Raw genomic sequence first — 17917 nt, forward strand, 5'->3', positions numbered from 1 at the left:
TGCTCAGAAAAGATTAAATTAGAAATTGGAGCATCTACAAGTGGGCAGAATCCATCGGGCGATAAAGATCATTTAATGTGGTCGAAAGGTGCAGAACAGCTACTAAATGAACCATGAGGTGAGACTGTTTTTGTCAACATTTGTTTTTATATGCGGTGAACAAGTTTTGATAAAACAATTGGGAACATCGATTTGCATAAAATGTCATAAAATATTAATATTATCACAGAAGGATATCGGTATACAGAATAAATTAAACGCTGCATGTGTTATTTTCTTTATTTGTAACATTAATGAGGGTCTCATCCCTCATGCCTAAACTATATTTTCACACATGCATGACTGCACCCTGTTGTCATTCTGTACAATGCGAAAAAAAATCCCACATCAGGCTGTTTTTCGTAGGAAATATAATTAACCACAACTCAACATTTTTTTTTTTTTACAGATTTACAACCTAAAATGAAGTCAGTGTGACTTGATGATATTTTCATCCTTTCTCCATTTTATTTTGAAGTGGCAGGTTGAAAAAGAGTAGTTGGTACTTGGACAAAAAAAAAAGATCCTGATCCTGATTTATTGTGGGTGATTATATGAGATGTACTGTGAGGAAAGTGGAGGAACTTTCATTTCACAAAACAGTGTAATTGGAGAAAACCAAGATGAAAATACAGGCAGAGGTACAAGAAGAGTGGGACCAAGAAACATTCCACTCATTATCATATTGTCTCCAAAATGTGAGAACACACAATTATCAAAACATGTCCAGGGTAGAAAAACACACCAGAACAAGGTCAATTTTTGCAGCACATAAAATGTTTTGTGTTTCTTTACGACTTGAAGGGGCTGATTCCTTCTGATGGACATGTGGCCGGCACGAAACATGTTCACTACACTAGAGGTTAATGGATCGAAGGCACCTCACCAGCCGCAGCCTCTTGGAAAACGGTGTGAAAAATGTTGTGTGCTCACAGGAGCTAATCCAACAGTTTATCTGTCTCTGCCAGAGTGGCTCTCAGTTCCCTGCAGGTCCCTTCACATCCAGAGACTGGTGGGCGGCCCCTGCCTGGAGGTTACAGGCCGACGGGTCGCAGTAACCATTAGGACCGGCGGGACCGGGAGGCCCAGGTACACCGGACTGTCCGGGAAGGCCAGGAGGCCCCCTCTGCCCGTCCTGACCATCCTTACCGTAGCCAGGTTTGCCTGGCTCACCTGTGACCAGAAACAAAACTTATTTTAGGATGCTAGTTGCAACATTTTAAGGAAAGGTGCACATTTTTTCAAGTCTACAATTGTCACATGCACTTTAAGAGAATATGGTTATTATAATTAGTCTTTCACACTGGCCTTCAAAAAATAGAAACAAGCTGAATATTGAATACTAATTTAAGACAGACTTGAAAAATGTGTAGTTAACTTAAGATACAAGATACAAAAGGAAAAACTGACTCACCAGGAAGTCCAGGAGGTCCTGGCTGACCTTTAGGTCCTCGTACAGTGGGCCCTCTGGAGCCTCTGTCTCCCATTTCACCTGCAACAGAATTAAGTGATGAGGACATATGTGTACCACAAATCAAGACAAATGTTTTGTATTTGATGTGTAATACTGTCACATCACCCACCACATCACCTGCCAACACATTCATTACCTTTGGGTCCTTTCAGTCCCATAGTTCCTGGTGGCCCTTTGAGTCCTGGCAGGCCTCTAGCTCCAGCCTGCCCAGGGAAGCCATTGTCTCCTGGAGTCCCGGGAGGCCCTGGAGGTCCAGGTCTTCCAGGTAAACCAGCTACACCAGACTCTGGCCTCCTTAAACTAGCAGCTAACTGGGCAAGCTGCTCTGTTGGAGCACAACAGAAAGACAATGATGAACCATCAGATGCAAAACTGGGACCAAGACACTGAATGTTTCCAAACAGTTGTAGTTATCAAGGGAACTTTTAGGATGTAAGACTTTGTAATAAATCATGTCGTCGCATAAAAAGACCTATTTCTGAAAGCCCAAAGCAACTCTCATTGAGGGTATGGTCCAACAGCTCTTGTACTTGAGTTCAGAATGAAGCAAAGTGAGGTGAAACTGTGGTCACGATATCCCTCGAGCTTCTCCTGTTTTTCAGCCTTTTTCCATGGAACCTCAGTAAATTGAGCAGAAAGGAGATAATACTCTTTATTTCAGGCAATCAGCAACAGGAAAATTTATGTTCGTGTTGTAAAGGATCCAATATTAATCTCCGGTGGCTCCTTGTTGCATGGTATTTTGCACTAAAGATTCCAGTTTTCTGTCTCCTGATGAAAATTCATGCAGCCGCTGCTTGACTGCTCTTTTTTAAGATTTCCTTTCCAGGCAGACTCTTTGCTTGGAGCAGAGGAGTGCAGGTCTGCTGGAGGTGAAATTAATTTTTCAGCACATCGGGTATAAAAAAATCATGAGTGTAGGAGATGAGTTGCGAAGACGTTAAAGCAACAGAATGAAGAGAACAGAGGTTGTGACTTCAGTGAGATATTTCTAAAGCTCGGAGAAAGAATCTTTCATCCATCAAATAAACAAAGGCTGAAGCTTATTTCACGTTTGGGCTATGAGACCTTCCCTTTTTTAAACTTCAGAGTATACAGCAACCGCCCAGATCAATGAGACAACGCAGAAGCGGCTCTGTGTGTGCTAGTGTAATGAGGCATTCTGGGAAAGATTAAAGTTATGAAATGAGTCACAAGGGAATGATAAAACGGGTCAAAGGCCGATTAGTTCTTACCTTGCATGACTCTCATGCAAACTTGTTTAATGTGCTGATCACTTGGCTCTTTACCCTGGAAGGAAAAAGATGGCTTAATAGATTTCTTTACAGTGTCGAAAACATTTTTGCCACAGTGCTGTTATCAAATGAAAAGAGAGCTTCTCATATTTTACTGGATTGCTTTCACAACACTTGAAAGACGCTTTCTTTTGTTTGTTTGAGAAAAATTCCAACCATTCTTGGGCTCATAAAACCTGTACTAAAAGTGCCATTGACATTTCAGAGGTGCAAGAACTTCCCCTTAAAGCAAGACAACAATTTGACTTGAGATATCACCAGCCTCGATATGCAAAAGTTCTCCTCTGCAGGGATGTCAGGGTGCAGGTGAACTTTTGGTGGCTGAAAACATTGAATTCCCAGCAAAACAACATCCCAACAGCATCTTGCATATGCAGTTTGATGTATTCCCTGCTGCTGCACAATATTTTGGTTTATTTGCACAAGTTAAAATTATAAGGACATCAAAATAGAAAAAGATGAAAGATTAAAAAAAAAGATGAAAGTGTACAGGGAGAAGTATTCAGTCCAGAAGGACATAATTTTTCAAAATAAGTTCTGTACACTTTAAGGAATAAAATTAGTACTCCTATATCCTCACCAGAATTGACCCAAACTGGTAAGAAGTTTTGTGAAAAAAAGTATTAGATGACAGTGTGGTTGATAAGGAGTGAAGCTGGGAATTTATCTGTCTGAAGTTTGTTTATCTGAAGTGAGACCAGTAAATGACACACAGAGGTTTGATTTAAAAAAAAAAAAACAGGTGATATAAAACACAAACATGGTTTTCTTGTTACCCTGAGGTTCCTGCTATCAACACATGGAATTCAATGCACTAAGAATTTCAACGTGAAAACACAAGACACTGAAGGTTTGTTGGTAAACTGTCTATGGTACATAAGGATTTTTTTTTTCTTTCAGGGGGAACTAGTTTCCATTTTGGTGACTTTAAGCATGAACAAAAATAATAAGGGGGCAGTTGTGGATCAGCGGTTAGCGTGTCGGACCCGTAACCGGTGGATCGCTGGTTCGATTCCCCATACCGGTGTCCATGGCTGAGGTACCCTTGAGCACGGTACCTAACCCCCACTGCTCCCCGGGCGCTGCACGCGGTCGCCCACTGCCCCGGGTTTGCTGTGTGTGTGTGCACGTCACTTGGGTGGGTCAAATGCAGAGAACAAATTTTGTTGGAGTGAGTTCCCTCCAATGACAAAATACGTCACTTTAATCTTAAGATCTTTAATCTTAATATAATCCCCCAACCACACTGTCTTGCACCAACTATATAGACTGTAAACAAAAGTTATATATTAGAAAGCACAACTGAAAAATTTGTATCAACTTCTTTTTTTTTTGTCTCTCCCCTGCAAGTCTTACATGAATCAAAACTGTGAGGCTTCCTAGTTAAATACTCTTGGCTTGTTTCTTTCACACTCTGTCATAATGGTGCACAGGTAACACAGGTATCCTCACACTTTCTCAAAAGGTTTTCCTTCAAATGTTTTTCGTTGGACCTACCGCCGGACCCTGAGTCCCTCTGACTCCAGGTGGACCCCTGTTCCCCTGCATGCCCCGTGGTCCAGGTGTTCCGGGTGGCCCCTCAATGCCAGGCTGACCTCGACTTCCCTCTGGACCTCTTTTGCCAGGCTCGCCGGGGTTACCAACCTTAACAGAAAAAGAGGTACCAGACACGACGTAAGATTGCAGGACTTTCTCAGTAGTTTGAAACCGCAGGAATAGACTGAGATATGAGTTTAAAGTCATGTGTTTTAACTCACCTCTCCTTTAGGTCCAGATTCTCCTGACTCACCCTATGATACCATAATAAACATAGGATGGAAACAAAGACAGTTGTACTCTTGGTCAGATTGTGAACAAAGGGGTTGACTAGTTAAATTAATAGTGTTAGTGTTGGTGTAACAACTTACAACATCCCCTTTGTCTCCAGGGTTGCCCTCATCACCTTGTGCTCCCTATGAAAACACAGTCTGTAAATGATTTATTTATATAAAACAAATCACTTGTTATTTCAATGCAGCATTACTACTGAGAAAGAATTAAAATTCAGTATCAGGATTTTATACCTGATCTCCTTTGGGTCCTGCTTCTCCACGGTCTCCCTGTGATAAGCAAAACAAATGCGTGATCACTGCAGAGTGTTGCAGCTTGCACAATCCAGAAGTTCAGAATGTTTCATCTGCCAACACTAGAGGGAGCTGATCAGCTGTTTGCTGTTGTGCATTAATCCCTTTCTGGCTGTTTAAGACAACAGTTCTGAACCTGAGAGGGTCTCTGAAGGGGACTGTAGTGTTTTCTTACCCTCTCTCCTTTCACCCCAGGCAGGCCAGGTGGACCAGGGAGACCAGGGAGGCCGGGGTCACCTTTGGGTCCCTAGAGTAAACATGCACATTGGATGAGTTGAGCTATATGAAGTAAAAGACAAAATAGTGCACTTTGTTCTTTATTTGTAAACCATCTCATTGGACACAAAACCTCTTAACGCTGCTGAAATTGCTCAAATGTGAGTAGTTACAGTCAATAACTTAGATATGCTGTGTGTGTGTGCACTACACACAATGCGCTCATAACGAACTTTTACCACAGCTTAGCATTTGTTCCTTATTCTCTGGAGCATGTTTGTGTGTGCCATTCCCTCTTTGATCATTGACCAACTGTCTGAGGAATGCCAGGAGAACAGAGAGCTCATTCAGCCTGCAGCTTACAGGTCTCCCCTTACTGTGAAAATAGAGCTCTCATGAGATCCAGCCTCAGTCTATTCTCTGAGATACTCCAGCGAAACAACGGCAAGGACTATACACTTTGAGGCTGCCCTTCTTTTCAGCTTCTTTAATTCAAAGTATCAAAAATGCATGAAGTTATGTATTGTTTGGCTTTTCTCTTTGTGTGCATGTTATCTAAAGGTTTTTATATTAATTGTTGTTGGATGTACACGGACTCGTAAGGTCTATGTAAGGTCTCAATTTTCAAAACAAGATCAGACATGGAAAAACTACGTTTTTATTAAAATCTTTCAATCAAAATCTAAATGTATTTTAATTGTGCTCTACAACTCGTGTTTTTAACTTACCCTGGCTCCTGGCTTGCCGACTGAACCCAAAGGGCCTCGCTCTCCAATATCTCCCTGTAGGGAAGAAAAAGAAAAAATGATAAATCATGATATGATAAGTGAACGTTTAAATTGGACATGAGGACACAACAAAGACAATAGAAACTGAGGCAGGCAAAATACTCACAGGTTCTCCAATGGGCCCAACAGGTCCCACCTCTCCCTGTTCTCCACGCTCACCCTGTGGCGTGACAGTGAAATGTTACGATGACACATTTGAGGTGACAAAAATCACAACAGTGTTTCAACATGTGTTGCTTATACTTACTGTCTTGCCAGCAGGTCCCATTGTTCCAGGAAAGCCTGGCTGACCAGCATCTCCCTGTACAGAAACAACCAAATTAGCTCTTAGATTTTGACAATTCAATAATGATAATAATAAAAAAAAAAAAATCAGAAACAACTGATAATATTCAATAACTGAACAAGAAAACAACCTTAGAGCCACTCGAGCCTTTTTGTCCAGGTGAACCAGGCAAGCCCTGAAAGACAGAGAACGCCTTGAAGAGATGCAACAAGAACGTGAAGAACAATTTCAAAGGAAAAATATTTTTAGCAGGAAGTGTTATTCACTGTAAGAAACAGCAGCAAATAAAGACAGAAGCTTTAGCGGATAAAAACACATTTGTTTGAGCTTTTGACCCAAATAAGCTTAAGGTAATAAAAGTTCTCCAGATGTTTAAATCATGAGGTGACTTTTACGCCTATAAAACTTCTTTTAATGCTGCTACAGACAGATTATTCAGGTTTGCCAACTGATTCCGGTTAGTGCCTTTTATTAGACTAATCACAGATTAGAGAGCTGGAAAAACTCTGCTCTCGCTTTGCGCAGGGGGAGGATAGCGATTACCATAAACTATATCTACGGTAATTACTGTCTCACACCATAGTCTATCACAAAGAGATGGAATTCTGAAGTATTTGCTTAAAAATAATTCAGCTTTGTGGTATATTTTTTATTCACAAGTAAAAACATTCTTCTGACTGCTGTTTGCAGCTCCAATACACATGTGGAGATACTGCACTGTAGCATGCATGATCTATGGTGCTTTAAAGTGTTCCTGGTGAGTTACTTAGGTTGCATCCAATCAGTGTCAGTCTTGACAGTTTGGGTCAAAGGTCATACTCACAGGAAGCCCCTGAAGTCCAACCTCTCCAGGAACGCCTGGCTTCCCAATCTCTCCCTGCAGGGAAACAGACAGTGAAAAACAAGCCGCTCATAACAGCAAAATAGCCAGTACAGTTTTAATATTATATCAACTGTAACATTAAAACTTACGAGTTTTATAATAAAATAGTATAAATGAGGTTCTACCTTTGCTCCCGGCATTCCGGGAATACCCTCACGACCATCCACACCTGGTAAGCCCTGGTGATAAGCAACACAAACTACAATGAGTATTTTTTTGTTTTTTAGTAGAAAATCTATGTCAACACTAAAAGTTTATTTGTCATCATTGATCAGACACTCACAGCCTCTCCCTTTGGACCTGGAAGGCCTGTGATTCCTCGAGGCCCTTGAATACCCTAAATGGCAAAACAATAGTACGTTAAGCCCACTTGTTAAATTTGGAGAAACAAATTACAGTGAATATATTTTTCTAATTCCTGAAAATGTCTGTGATGTTGACTAACCATTTCACCTTTAGGCCCAGTCTCACCCATCACACCTCTCTGGCCTTGATCTCCCTGAAACAATGCATTGAATCATATGTTACTCATACACTCCAGGTTTGCTGTAAAAATAAAAGCATTTGTACTGCCGCACAAACTCACAGTTGCCCCTCCAACACCCTGGGGACCTGGATCTCCATCAACACCTCGCGCTCCCTGCCAGAGAACAATGGTAATATTGGTATTATTAATCTGCTTAAAGAATAAACATTTAGACAACTATTAATGGAATTCACCTTGGATGTTCAAGTGTAATAGGAAGAATGTGGCATGTATGAAAAGTACCATGTACTTAACTCCCAGAAGTACTTACCATCTCTCCCTTTGTGCCCATCATTCCCATGGCTCCACGAAGTCCCTGAGGACCCTAAAATATCAAACAGATCCAACAGGTGCCTCGGTGAGCAGAAAAAAAGAGAACCCAACACAATAAAGAGCAAACTATAACCTGAGAGACTCTAATGCGATCATCTAATGAATAAAGTATCTAACCGTTGGTCCTTGGGATCCGACCTCCCCTGGGCTCCCCTGATCTCCCTCCTCACCCTGAGTGAATGAAAGAGAAAGAACACAAAGTCAAACATATGAACAGCATTAATTAGAAAATGACGCAGCCATTCTGAAATGTGTTTAATGCTCAATTTTTTCTTGGATCTCAAGAGGGCAAAAGCAGACCGTTTAACTACAAATTACCATTCTCCTGCTTTGCAAATTACAAATAATTTATATGCTGACTCCAGCAGACCTTGGGAGGCATATCCATTAAGACAGTGGTTCAGGTCTGAGGCTGTGCAGATTTTCTGCTGTGAGAAGGCACTTTCTTCTTTTAATTATGTATATTAGAGAACTGGCTGTTAAGGCATAAACAATGCATAGCTGATAACGAAACCTTACTCAAGAAACAGAAATGAACACAATAACTGGTTTCTCTCATAGTGGGAAATGAGGACACATTCTTCATTCTGCTTGACTGTCTGACACTAGAAAATTCAGAATTCATATTAGTCAATGGGAGACGATGTCTTTGTTCTACAAGAACAGGAGGATGAAAGCCTGAGTCAGTCACACAGATGAATCATTCAAAGCAATGTCTTTCATTTCTGGTGGGTTCATTAAAAAAAGGACCCAAAAACTATTCCAGTCTTTGTTTATGAAACTGTTAGTACATACTGTTGTTGTTCATCAGATAAACTGAAGCGCTGCATATTTTTGTATGTCAGTGAGTCACACAAATTTGTTTTTTTGTTTGTTTACAATCATGTGCCAGGGTGTAAACTTTAAAATACATACTTATTTTGCATTTCAAAATGCTTCCTCCATATCATCAAAATTCAACCCCAACGCAACATTTACTTATTCTATTGTTGTTAACTTAAGTTCAAATTTATATTTGTGAATTTGCGAGTGAAAAACAGGAAAAAAAGGCCCCTCAAGTGAAACTTCCAGTGAAGGAGAAAATCATTCTTGGGGACGGAGCGCAGACTGACAGTAAATCATATCCTGGCACGGGGTGATAAAGGGAGATAGGCTCAGGCTCATTTCCATTTATATAGTGCACAGACGCATTACAGGGAGAGGGTAGTTGTGCTTGAACATCATTTTCAAATAAATCATCCTCTGTGCATTACAAGGAGTCAGAGGCATTACACACAGGCTTGTATCATCACTTCCTCTTGAAATAGAGCGGCACATATAATACTTGTCTCAGAGGCGCCGGGAATTAATTTAGCACGTTTAAGTCATGTATAATTGTTCTTTGCCGAATGGTGTGGCACGTGAAGGGAAATTTATGTCTTTAAAATACTATTTATGCAGTTTATGTGGATATAAATTCACTTTGTTGGTGTTGATGATGTTTATAATACTTCATGTGACTAGGACTAGGCTTTGGGTTTTAAATAATTGAATATATTTTACCTTGTGCCCTTGTTTCCCAGGTTCTCCTGCTTCACCTTTGACACCTTTGTGGCCCTTGAAAAATACGGAGAACAACTCATTGATCACGTTAGATCTTGGGACACTGACTGATTATTTTAGCACAACACAAAACATCTCAACTCTGCTACTCACCTTCATGCCAGGAAGGCCAGGATGTCCAGGGGTCCCAGGTGGACAAGAGTTTGGACACTAAACGACAAAATAAAAGTAATAAAATATTCCTGATTTTTGTAAAAAAAAAAAAATCTCTTTCATAACCTCCAGAAAATTAAATGTTACCAGTTCGGCACTGCCCAGCATTCCAGCTGCACCCTGAAATTTAGAGAAAATCCAAGTGAACACCTCAAGACTGTAACTTATCAACATCACAATGGATCTAAGGGGCTTGTAAAGCAAGCAGTGTGCGGTAGTGGCATCGCTAACGAGGCCAAATTAATTTTATGTCTGCATCATGCTCCTTCCCTTGTGAAATACAAAGTCAAATGTAATCATTTGCAAGTCGTGGGAGATCTCAGTCGGAGCTGTATCACTTACTCTGGGCCCTGCTGGTCCGCGAGGTCCCTGTGGCCCTCTCACACCCATGGCCCCCTGTGGGAAGACATTAAATGCATCAAAGAAATGCCCTGGGCTTTACATTACTGCTGAACACTGAAGCTTCTTCCCTGAAAAAAAGAAAAAAGATTACAGTAGGAGTCCCGGCATGGACAAAGCATTTCTTTGGTTTACTATGAATGAAGCACTTTGCTATAGGAGGATTTTAGGACTGCCAGACTAGAAGGCATTGCTTTAATATTTTAATAGTGTTTGGTGTTTTCCAAAATAAAATTTTGTTTTGCATCAGTGTCCCCAGTGGTAAAGTGCAAACAATATTTTAAGAAACACTCAGCAAACAAATAACAGATTCCTTTCAGTTCCTTTTCTTTGTTTCTTAAACAAATGTGCCTCAAATCTTAGCCAGTCTCAGGTCTGCAAGTCCACTTGTTATACGTGCAAATGATTATTCAGGGGGGCTTTTTTATATATATATAAAAAAACATCTTTCAAGGGGACTTTTAAGTTACTATTTTTTTTTACTTTGGAGATTTGTGAGGGCTCAGAGGCAGCACCTTTCAGTTTAATGACACTGCAGCATACAGTGCTGCACAGTACAAATACACTGTGTTGACATAAGTCAAATAATGACTTTGTAATTATGGAAAATAATTGAAGTGAGTTCTAGACTGGTTTCAACAACGCCAGTGTATCCAGTGAAATTGGCTTCACCTACATTCAGCATGTGTCAGCTGGGATTGAATTTCTTTGTGTTATCACATCTGCGCTGTCACAGGCCAGTGGCAGCATCCACCCACCTTGGTTCTCATGCTGCAGTGTATTTTTATAGCCTGTAGGCTTAACTGAAAACAGAATATCAGTCCATTGCTTTGTTTCTACTCACAAGTGGTCCAGCTTTTCCCAATTCACCCGGAAGTCCTCCAGGCCCAGGTGGTCCCTGTTCAAGGTTACATTTCAGGTATTCAGTATCAATGCATTTTACCAAACTTTAATATAAACTGAAGTATTGATTGTGCAGAATGAACAAACTACTTACAGGGGGTCCATCTGGCCCAACGCCCTAAAGAGAAACATATACAGCATGACTCAGAGTGAAATAGAGAGTTGGGTGAAACACAGTCACCTTCCATCTGAACCTTGGACTGACAGAGAGGAAACACTACTCACAGCTGCTCCACGAGGTCCAGGTTTTCCGGGTTCACCCTAAAGAACAAGGGTAAATACATTAGATACATGTGCAAAAACTGAAACACTGTGCTCAGGTACAATTGAGCTGTTTTAGCCTGCAGACGACCTGAGTTAACATTCCTCCAGCTCATCACATGACTGAGAAGCACACACTTGACCCAGCAATGCTTAGCCTAATGAAGACCGATGTTGGGGCTTCATTCCCCACAGAGATTACACAGAAGACTTGCAGGATTAAGTCTCATTTGTCATGAAGAATTGGTTTATGCACTGTGGCTCTCGCTGCCATGCCAAAAGACCGGACAGCAGCTTGGCACCATTTCACAGTCTCTGAAGTGGGAAAAGCAAAGGCTCATTAGTCACTCACTTTCTGTCCCGGGGGACCATCAGGCCCTGGATCTCCAATAGGGCCGGTCAAACCCTGCAGAGAAGAGACATCATGCTTAACTAACACATCACAACAAACCTTGGAGCTCTTCAATGTCAATATGTTTTCACCTTTTATTTGAAAAAAGTGCAAGTTAAATGTACCCACTACCTCAGCAGGCAGCACTTCTGCTCCCCTAAGTTACATCGTCATAACACAATCATTTTCCCACGGGAGGAGTCTTAGGTATTCATAAGTGAGACTAACTTTACTATGACCCCCTCCTCTAAACTGTTCCAGTCTAAACTGCACTGCAGCGCAAGTCACTTTGAGATTGAGGCTCAGTTTCTGAACACGTCATGACGTCCACGAGAGTGTGTTCACCTTAGCAGACACACAGAAAAAGTCAGCGCCAGGGCAAAGGGCAAAAGTCTCACACTGCAAACCAAGCAGAGAGCAACATTCCTCTGGCTCATTTCAAACAGGCGCGCTGAAAGAAATCATTCCACACTGTTTTGAGGATTCTCAACAGGAGATGCCAACAGCGGCCAGCCAACAAAGCTGCTATTGTTTTCAGAATCCTGGTGGATGTATTGAGGTGACGCCTAATTACTCATAATGCATAAAATATGTACATTTATATAAGATTCTATGTTGACACAACTGAGTGAGTGTTGAACTAAATCCACCTACAGCCTCTCTTTTGCTCAGTCTATCATCAGCACCAGCATTATGGATGGATGTTTTCCTAACCCTCTTTTCAACTCTGAATGGGACAAAGTCAATTACACTCTGGCCCGGGTTTGCCTCGTCCCAAAGGAAATTTGGATTTGTTCATCCTGTTTAATAAATTCCTCACATTTTTGCACACATATCCTCGACATCCCCTGCTAAATCTGAAATTTCATTGGCCGCTCTACAACATTAATTAACTGTGAACATATACGATGGGAGGATCGCACTTTGTGGTTCCACCCCCTTGCAGGCTTGGGGGTTACATGTTGACCTGACTAAAGCAGCAAACACCAAACATTTAAAATATAAAACACAGAGTACTCACATCATTTCCAGGAATCCCAGGTAGTCCTGAAGAGCCGGGTTTACCTGCATCTCCGTCAGGCCCCTAACAACAATGGTTCCACATACACACATATTTCAGCAAAAGGCTCTACAATGGAAAGCAGTGTGATACATCATTTTACTCTTTTATGAAATGTTATAGTTACAGGAAGACCGTCCTCGCCATCTACTCCCCTTTCCCCCTGAAACAAAAGAGATTCAGTGGTTTAAGAAGAGCAAATAGTGAACTGCTTGCAAAGTGTTTGGCACATTATGTTGACAATGTTACAGAGCTGAGAGCACTCACAGCAACACCATCAATTCCTGGGACACCTGCAGGTCCAGGAGGGCCAGCAGGTCCTTGGTTCCTCTGAGTAAAAGAATAATAATGTGATCAGAAATTGTATCCGCTCGAATTTCTGAAAACAACCCTTTTTTTAAAGAATGACATCCCCCGTACAGGCAATGTGAAAAACTGAGAACAGGTGCACTGACTTATTATATGTTGCTAGAAAAAGCTGATACATTGATTTAAATAGCTTACAACCTACAAAGCTCATTTCTGAATGCAGAATTCATCAGCATTAGACAGAACGTTGCAGAAATAAAAAAAATAAAAGAAAAAGAAAAAAGGGAAACTCCAAACAAACGTCGCAACACTGACGTTTTCCCCTGACAGATGTCCAATAAATTTAGCCGACTAGATGAAACCGTCTCACCATCTCGCAACAACTGGTAGTTGAGCATGGGAAAGGGAAAACACTCACCTGCACCTCAGTCACATCAGGCTATAGAGACAAATAGAGAGACCAGAGACAGAGAAACACAGTTAGTCTTACTTGAGCGGAGCAGATAAGGACAAGCTGCAGGAGCAGAACCAGAAGTGGCCCTCTAACGCTGGGGGCCCGAACCATGATCTCCCCGTGGACAGGAAAGGTAAAAGTTATAAGTCCTTTCTCTGGGGTTTGTTGGGTTGAAGGAGCCCCCGACAAAACAACCCAACTGAATCCGCTTCAGCTATCTAGACCTTCCGAGATCCCATCGCCATCAGGGGCTTATGTTTATTCATACGACGCCTGGTTACAGGAAGGGATTGGAGGGTTTATGGAGGGGGGGCACCGCGGGGAGGGGCCAAGGCGCAGACACCACCAATAGGCAGGGTCAGCGGGTTATTTAACCTCTGCAATGACCCAAAATGATTTTATTCAATCAATTGCTCTGTTTTGTTTTTTAATTTATTTATTTATTTATTTTTTTGCGTGACAAATTTAAGCTTAATTTGGTCAGTCGTGCTTTTTCAGGCTGCTGAATTTTACTTCCCCTTTAACATCAATCTAGACTTACCCAGCAAATTTCCAACTGTGGTTAAATTAATGATCTGCCACTTCATACTACACAGATTGTTCTCCATGGTGTTATTTTAATTCTCCTTACCGATGTCCTGGCTGGGAGGTCATAACAAGCTTCCGTCCGGGCTCGCGTCACGTCGCAGTGAATCACCATTGACTGGAGTTCAAACTTGACAAATAATTGAAAGGAAATAATAAATTAGCATAGTATGATCACCATAACAGATGCACAGTGTCGCGCCCTAATCCTGGAGCAAGTTGTAGACTATGTTAAAGCTTCACGGCCCTGTATCGTCACTGCTTTCCAAGATCAAGAGGCTGTTTCCATTAACAATTAAAGCCCCAAGTCTGGATTATCTGCAGCATACGAAGAAAAAAAAAAGCTGAGAACAGGATATGTTTGCACAATAAATTAGTCACAGTGTGAAACTCATTATCGAAGATTTGCTGTGGGATTTAAGCGCGTATGCAGAAGTCAGAATATGGTAAAATATGTTAGATATGAATTTATTTTAGGATGTGTTTTTATGCGTAATTGTGCACAACAAAGGCGCATGAATCTTTGGAAACCATCCACCATCTGAGCTGCAGGGATGTTTTAGCCTGTGCACCGCTCGTATTCTTCACCAGAACCTGCAACAAATTCCACATATTTGTCGGTAAAGCCTGAATGGAGAGACAGCAGGCTTAAACTACAGACCACCGTGGCAGACAAATCAAACAGGAGGGTGAGAAAACACAGGCATTCCCAAACTTTTGCATGTCAAAGACGACCGAAGAAAACAGAAAACTCCTCTGCATATTCATTTCACATTTTTGTCTTCCACAGTGTCAGCATCACTGTTGTAATAACGTGTGAAATGTACTAGATGAGAAAGTTTGGGGACTGGCAATAAAACAATACAAATGGAATAAAAATTTCAAAACATCGATAATTAATAAAATATGCCACATTCGCAAAAGCTCTATCACTTCATCATATCATTCCCGAGATGACGATCTGCTGGGATGTCCAGGCACCGTTTGTGGGCTCTGGATGTAGTTTAACTTCAGTAAAAATTCAGAAATGTATGCTTTACGTTGTACTCAGTGCCATGATACAAGCGTACCGGAACTGCCGTCACTGGGTTGTCCTTGAGCTTTCCTATCAACGTGAAGCCATCCAGACTGACTTCTTTTCTGAGTGGTGTATTCTGAGAACCGATCATCACACAGTCCACGAAAAGGGTAACGGAGCGCCTGCCGACCTCAAGCAGGACTTTGTGCCACCGCTCATTGAAAACAAAATCCAGGGGGCTGAAAACAACAGTCTTTTTCTCGGCTTCCAGCGATGTGAAGGTAAACTCCAGAGACTTAGACTCCCCGTTGAGTCTGACTGCCAGCTGCTCGTTACCATTGACATCTTGCATTTGCCAGATATTCCAGTTTTTATTGACGGTGCTGCCACTCATGCGCAGCACGGCCACGAACGCAAACTCCTCCGGCAGTCCCAGGGGATAAGCCGATCTGAAACATAGATCCACCGGATAGATAATATAAGATAAGATAAGATAAGATAAGATAAGATAAGATAAGATAAGATAAGATAAGACAATCCTTTATTGATCACCAGAGTGGATGGACTGGACATTAGGGGATAGATATTCCAATAAGGATTTACAATTATTCTGCATTTTGTGCTGGATTTTAATAGTACCAACCTCTATATTCGTTTTATATCGAATATTTAGTCCTATAAAATGTCACATTTGCGTAGCACCTTTTTAAGATGTGCTACAGAAAAGATGTGACGGTCCAGATTGGGCCAGTCTTTGATGTTCAGCACCATGGACAGGGTAAACGGTGTTATACCTGCTCAACCACAAGGTGTCAGTGCTCACTCACACATCTCCATTTTGACGTCGTGCAGCTTACCGCGTGTTGATTCTGAAGTTGAATGCTGGGCCTATTTGATAAGCAACTTGCTGAGGAGATGACCCAGTAACCTTTTTAACAGTGCCCCTTCTTGCCAGCTCTGCAATGTGGAACTGGGACATAATATAAAAGCCTGGGAGGGGTAAAGGAACAAAAGAAGTATCACTATAGTGGTTATTTGGAGCAACCTGAGACAAATTGTGAGTAGTGTCAGACTGTATCATCTATGGTATTATGGGAGGATTGTTTACAGTTTCATAAACATATAACATCTCCATGACATTTGTAAGTTTTATAGTTTTTATAGTCTTTAGTGGGATTATTATGCTGTAGCACTTTTCTTGTATGGGCAGGGTAACTATCAAGTGAATCAAAAAGCAAACTGTGTTTAGTATGTGTGAATCCACCTGGGAAATAATCCTCCCCGACGCTCATCTGAGGGCACATGGACTGCTGTTCCAAGTGAATGCCAACTTGAGATGAAAATCTCACAGCTGCAAGATGGAAACACAGAGAAGCCCGTTAGCAGTCAAAGTGTGTGTTTGTTTTTGTGTGTGTGTATGTGTGTGTGTGTGTGTGTTTTGTGGGGAATAAAAGCTCAGTGTTTGGAAAGCTGCACCACTGCCTTGAATAAATATTAGGCTATCTCTGACTGTTTGTGGTTTCCTCTTTAACACTTAAGCTCTAGATTTTCATGTTTAACACATTTCTGGACAGGAAGTTTAAGGTCTTCATCAAGTTTGAATTCCTTTCCCCAGTTCTTTGTCGCATCCATTGCACTAAACATCTGAAGTGTAGAAATGTTAATGTGTAATATTATATTTTGATACTTTGTCAGTTTTGTATTTATAATGGCATTTTATTCAGGTATTTCCATTTAGTGCACAGTGGAATCTAGACACAAGTGCACAGCTGGACTGCCTAACCCAGCAATGTTAGCACTGTTACACGGACCCACACAGGATACAAGTCATAAAATATAAATGAGCAGCAGTGTGTACAGAAGGGAGGCAAATTAATGCCTCGTGGAAAAGAATCAATGTCAAGGTCTTATAAGAAGTGCCTTTATATCGATGAATGAATTCGGTATGCAATGTGAAACACCTAACAGTGCTCCACAGAGCTCATTACAAATGCATTAAAGGAAAGCTGCACAAGCATTCAAACTCGCGTCGCAGATGCCACGGTACATGCTAAGCACAGAGAACCAGCTTTGACAAAGACAAACAGCAGTCACAAGTACAATCTAACCAGTAGAGATAGGATTAGCATTAAAGGTGGGTAGAAACATAAGTGGCATGCAAGTGGGCATGACTCACCTTTGGAGTAATGTACTGCACTGTTAATCTTGGAACTCAATTATTCAAGTGTTGTTTCTATTAAATGTTCACACTTATTGCACCTTGCAGGGCTGAAGAACACTTACTCTGAGAATGGAGTCCTGTGCAAAGATACTGCGGGATCACATAGCTGTAGCACAATGAGTACAGAAGGATATTCCTGGAATGTAATCAGAAATCATGCATTTTGAGGGTGAAATGTAATTGTCTGCTGTCATTTTAGAAATGAAACTGGCAGGCATTAATTACACGTCACATTTTTCACGGAGCGCTTACTGAATAAACAAATTACCTTTTGACTCCATCCATTTATCCTGATCTGGGTTTTTAATTAAAAAAGCACCTGCTGCAGGATGTTTCCACAGAATGGCTTCCAAGAGAGAACAACACCCTGGATAGCTGCTTCCTCTGCAGGAGTGAAAAACTTCAGGTCACAGTGAGGGGTCTCTTATAGGCTTGACTGTTGTCATTTATTTGGGGGAGTGAGTCAACACTCTCCTCAGTGTCAACTTAACATTCCAGTGGAGTTCTCCTGCACCCACTTTGGGTTTAATTTTAAGGTTATTTCAAGCACACAATCACAGTACGGTATCCCATATATAGTTCTATTTTCATAATTTTG

At 41.3% G+C, this 17917-nt stretch overlaps 1 protein-coding gene across 2 annotated transcripts; it reads right to left on the reverse strand.

Moving 5' to 3' along the window:
- Nucleotides 1–214: 214 nt before the first annotated feature.
- Nucleotides 215–14219, reverse strand: col9a1b (collagen, type IX, alpha 1b). 2 transcript variants are annotated; one of them, XM_046401366.1, is made up of 33 exons: nt 14127–14219; nt 13460–13480; nt 13000–13062; nt 12860–12895; nt 12694–12756; nt 11634–11687; nt 11246–11281; nt 11115–11138; nt 10962–11015; nt 10061–10114; nt 9806–9838; nt 9659–9715; nt 9506–9559; nt 8081–8134; nt 7902–7955; nt 7691–7744; nt 7550–7603; nt 7388–7441; nt 7230–7283; nt 7045–7098; nt 6352–6396; nt 6183–6236; nt 6042–6095; nt 5876–5929; nt 5107–5178; nt 4872–4907; nt 4716–4760; nt 4566–4598; nt 4306–4452; nt 2749–2803; nt 1650–1838; nt 1454–1531; nt 215–1212 (listed from the first exon to the last, which is right to left on the reverse strand). In XM_046401366.1, the coding sequence occupies exons 1-33, from the start codon at nt 14193–14195 to the stop codon at nt 1016–1018; spliced, it is 2055 nt and encodes a 684-aa protein (XP_046257322.1). In that variant the 5' UTR covers nt 14196–14219; the 3' UTR covers nt 215–1015. The 2 variants fall into 2 exon arrangements, with proteins under 2 accessions (XP_046257322.1, XP_046257323.1); XM_046401367.1 differs by lacking the exons at nt 13460–13480; nt 14127–14219 and adding an exon at nt 13532–13791.
- Nucleotides 14220–17917: the final 3698 nt, after the last annotated feature.

Source organism: Scatophagus argus, chromosome 10 (genome assembly GCF_020382885.2).
Source record: "Scatophagus argus isolate fScaArg1 chromosome 10, fScaArg1.pri, whole genome shotgun sequence".
NCBI classification, from domain to species: domain Eukaryota; kingdom Metazoa; phylum Chordata; class Actinopteri; family Scatophagidae; genus Scatophagus; species Scatophagus argus.

Coding starts and splice junctions, on each gene's coding strand:
- col9a1b (XM_046401366.1), bottom strand. CDS start 14,195: ATGGTGATTCACTGCGACGTGACGCGAGCCCGGACGGAAGCTTGTTAT. Junction 12,757..12,859: donor ATGGCGAGGACGGTCTTCCT/GTAACTATAACA, acceptor CATTGTTGTTAG/GGGCCTGACGGAGATGCAGG. Junction 5,930..6,041: donor TTGGGCCCATTGGAGAACCT/GTGAGTATTTTG, acceptor TCTTCCCTACAG/GGAGATATTGGAGAGCGAGG.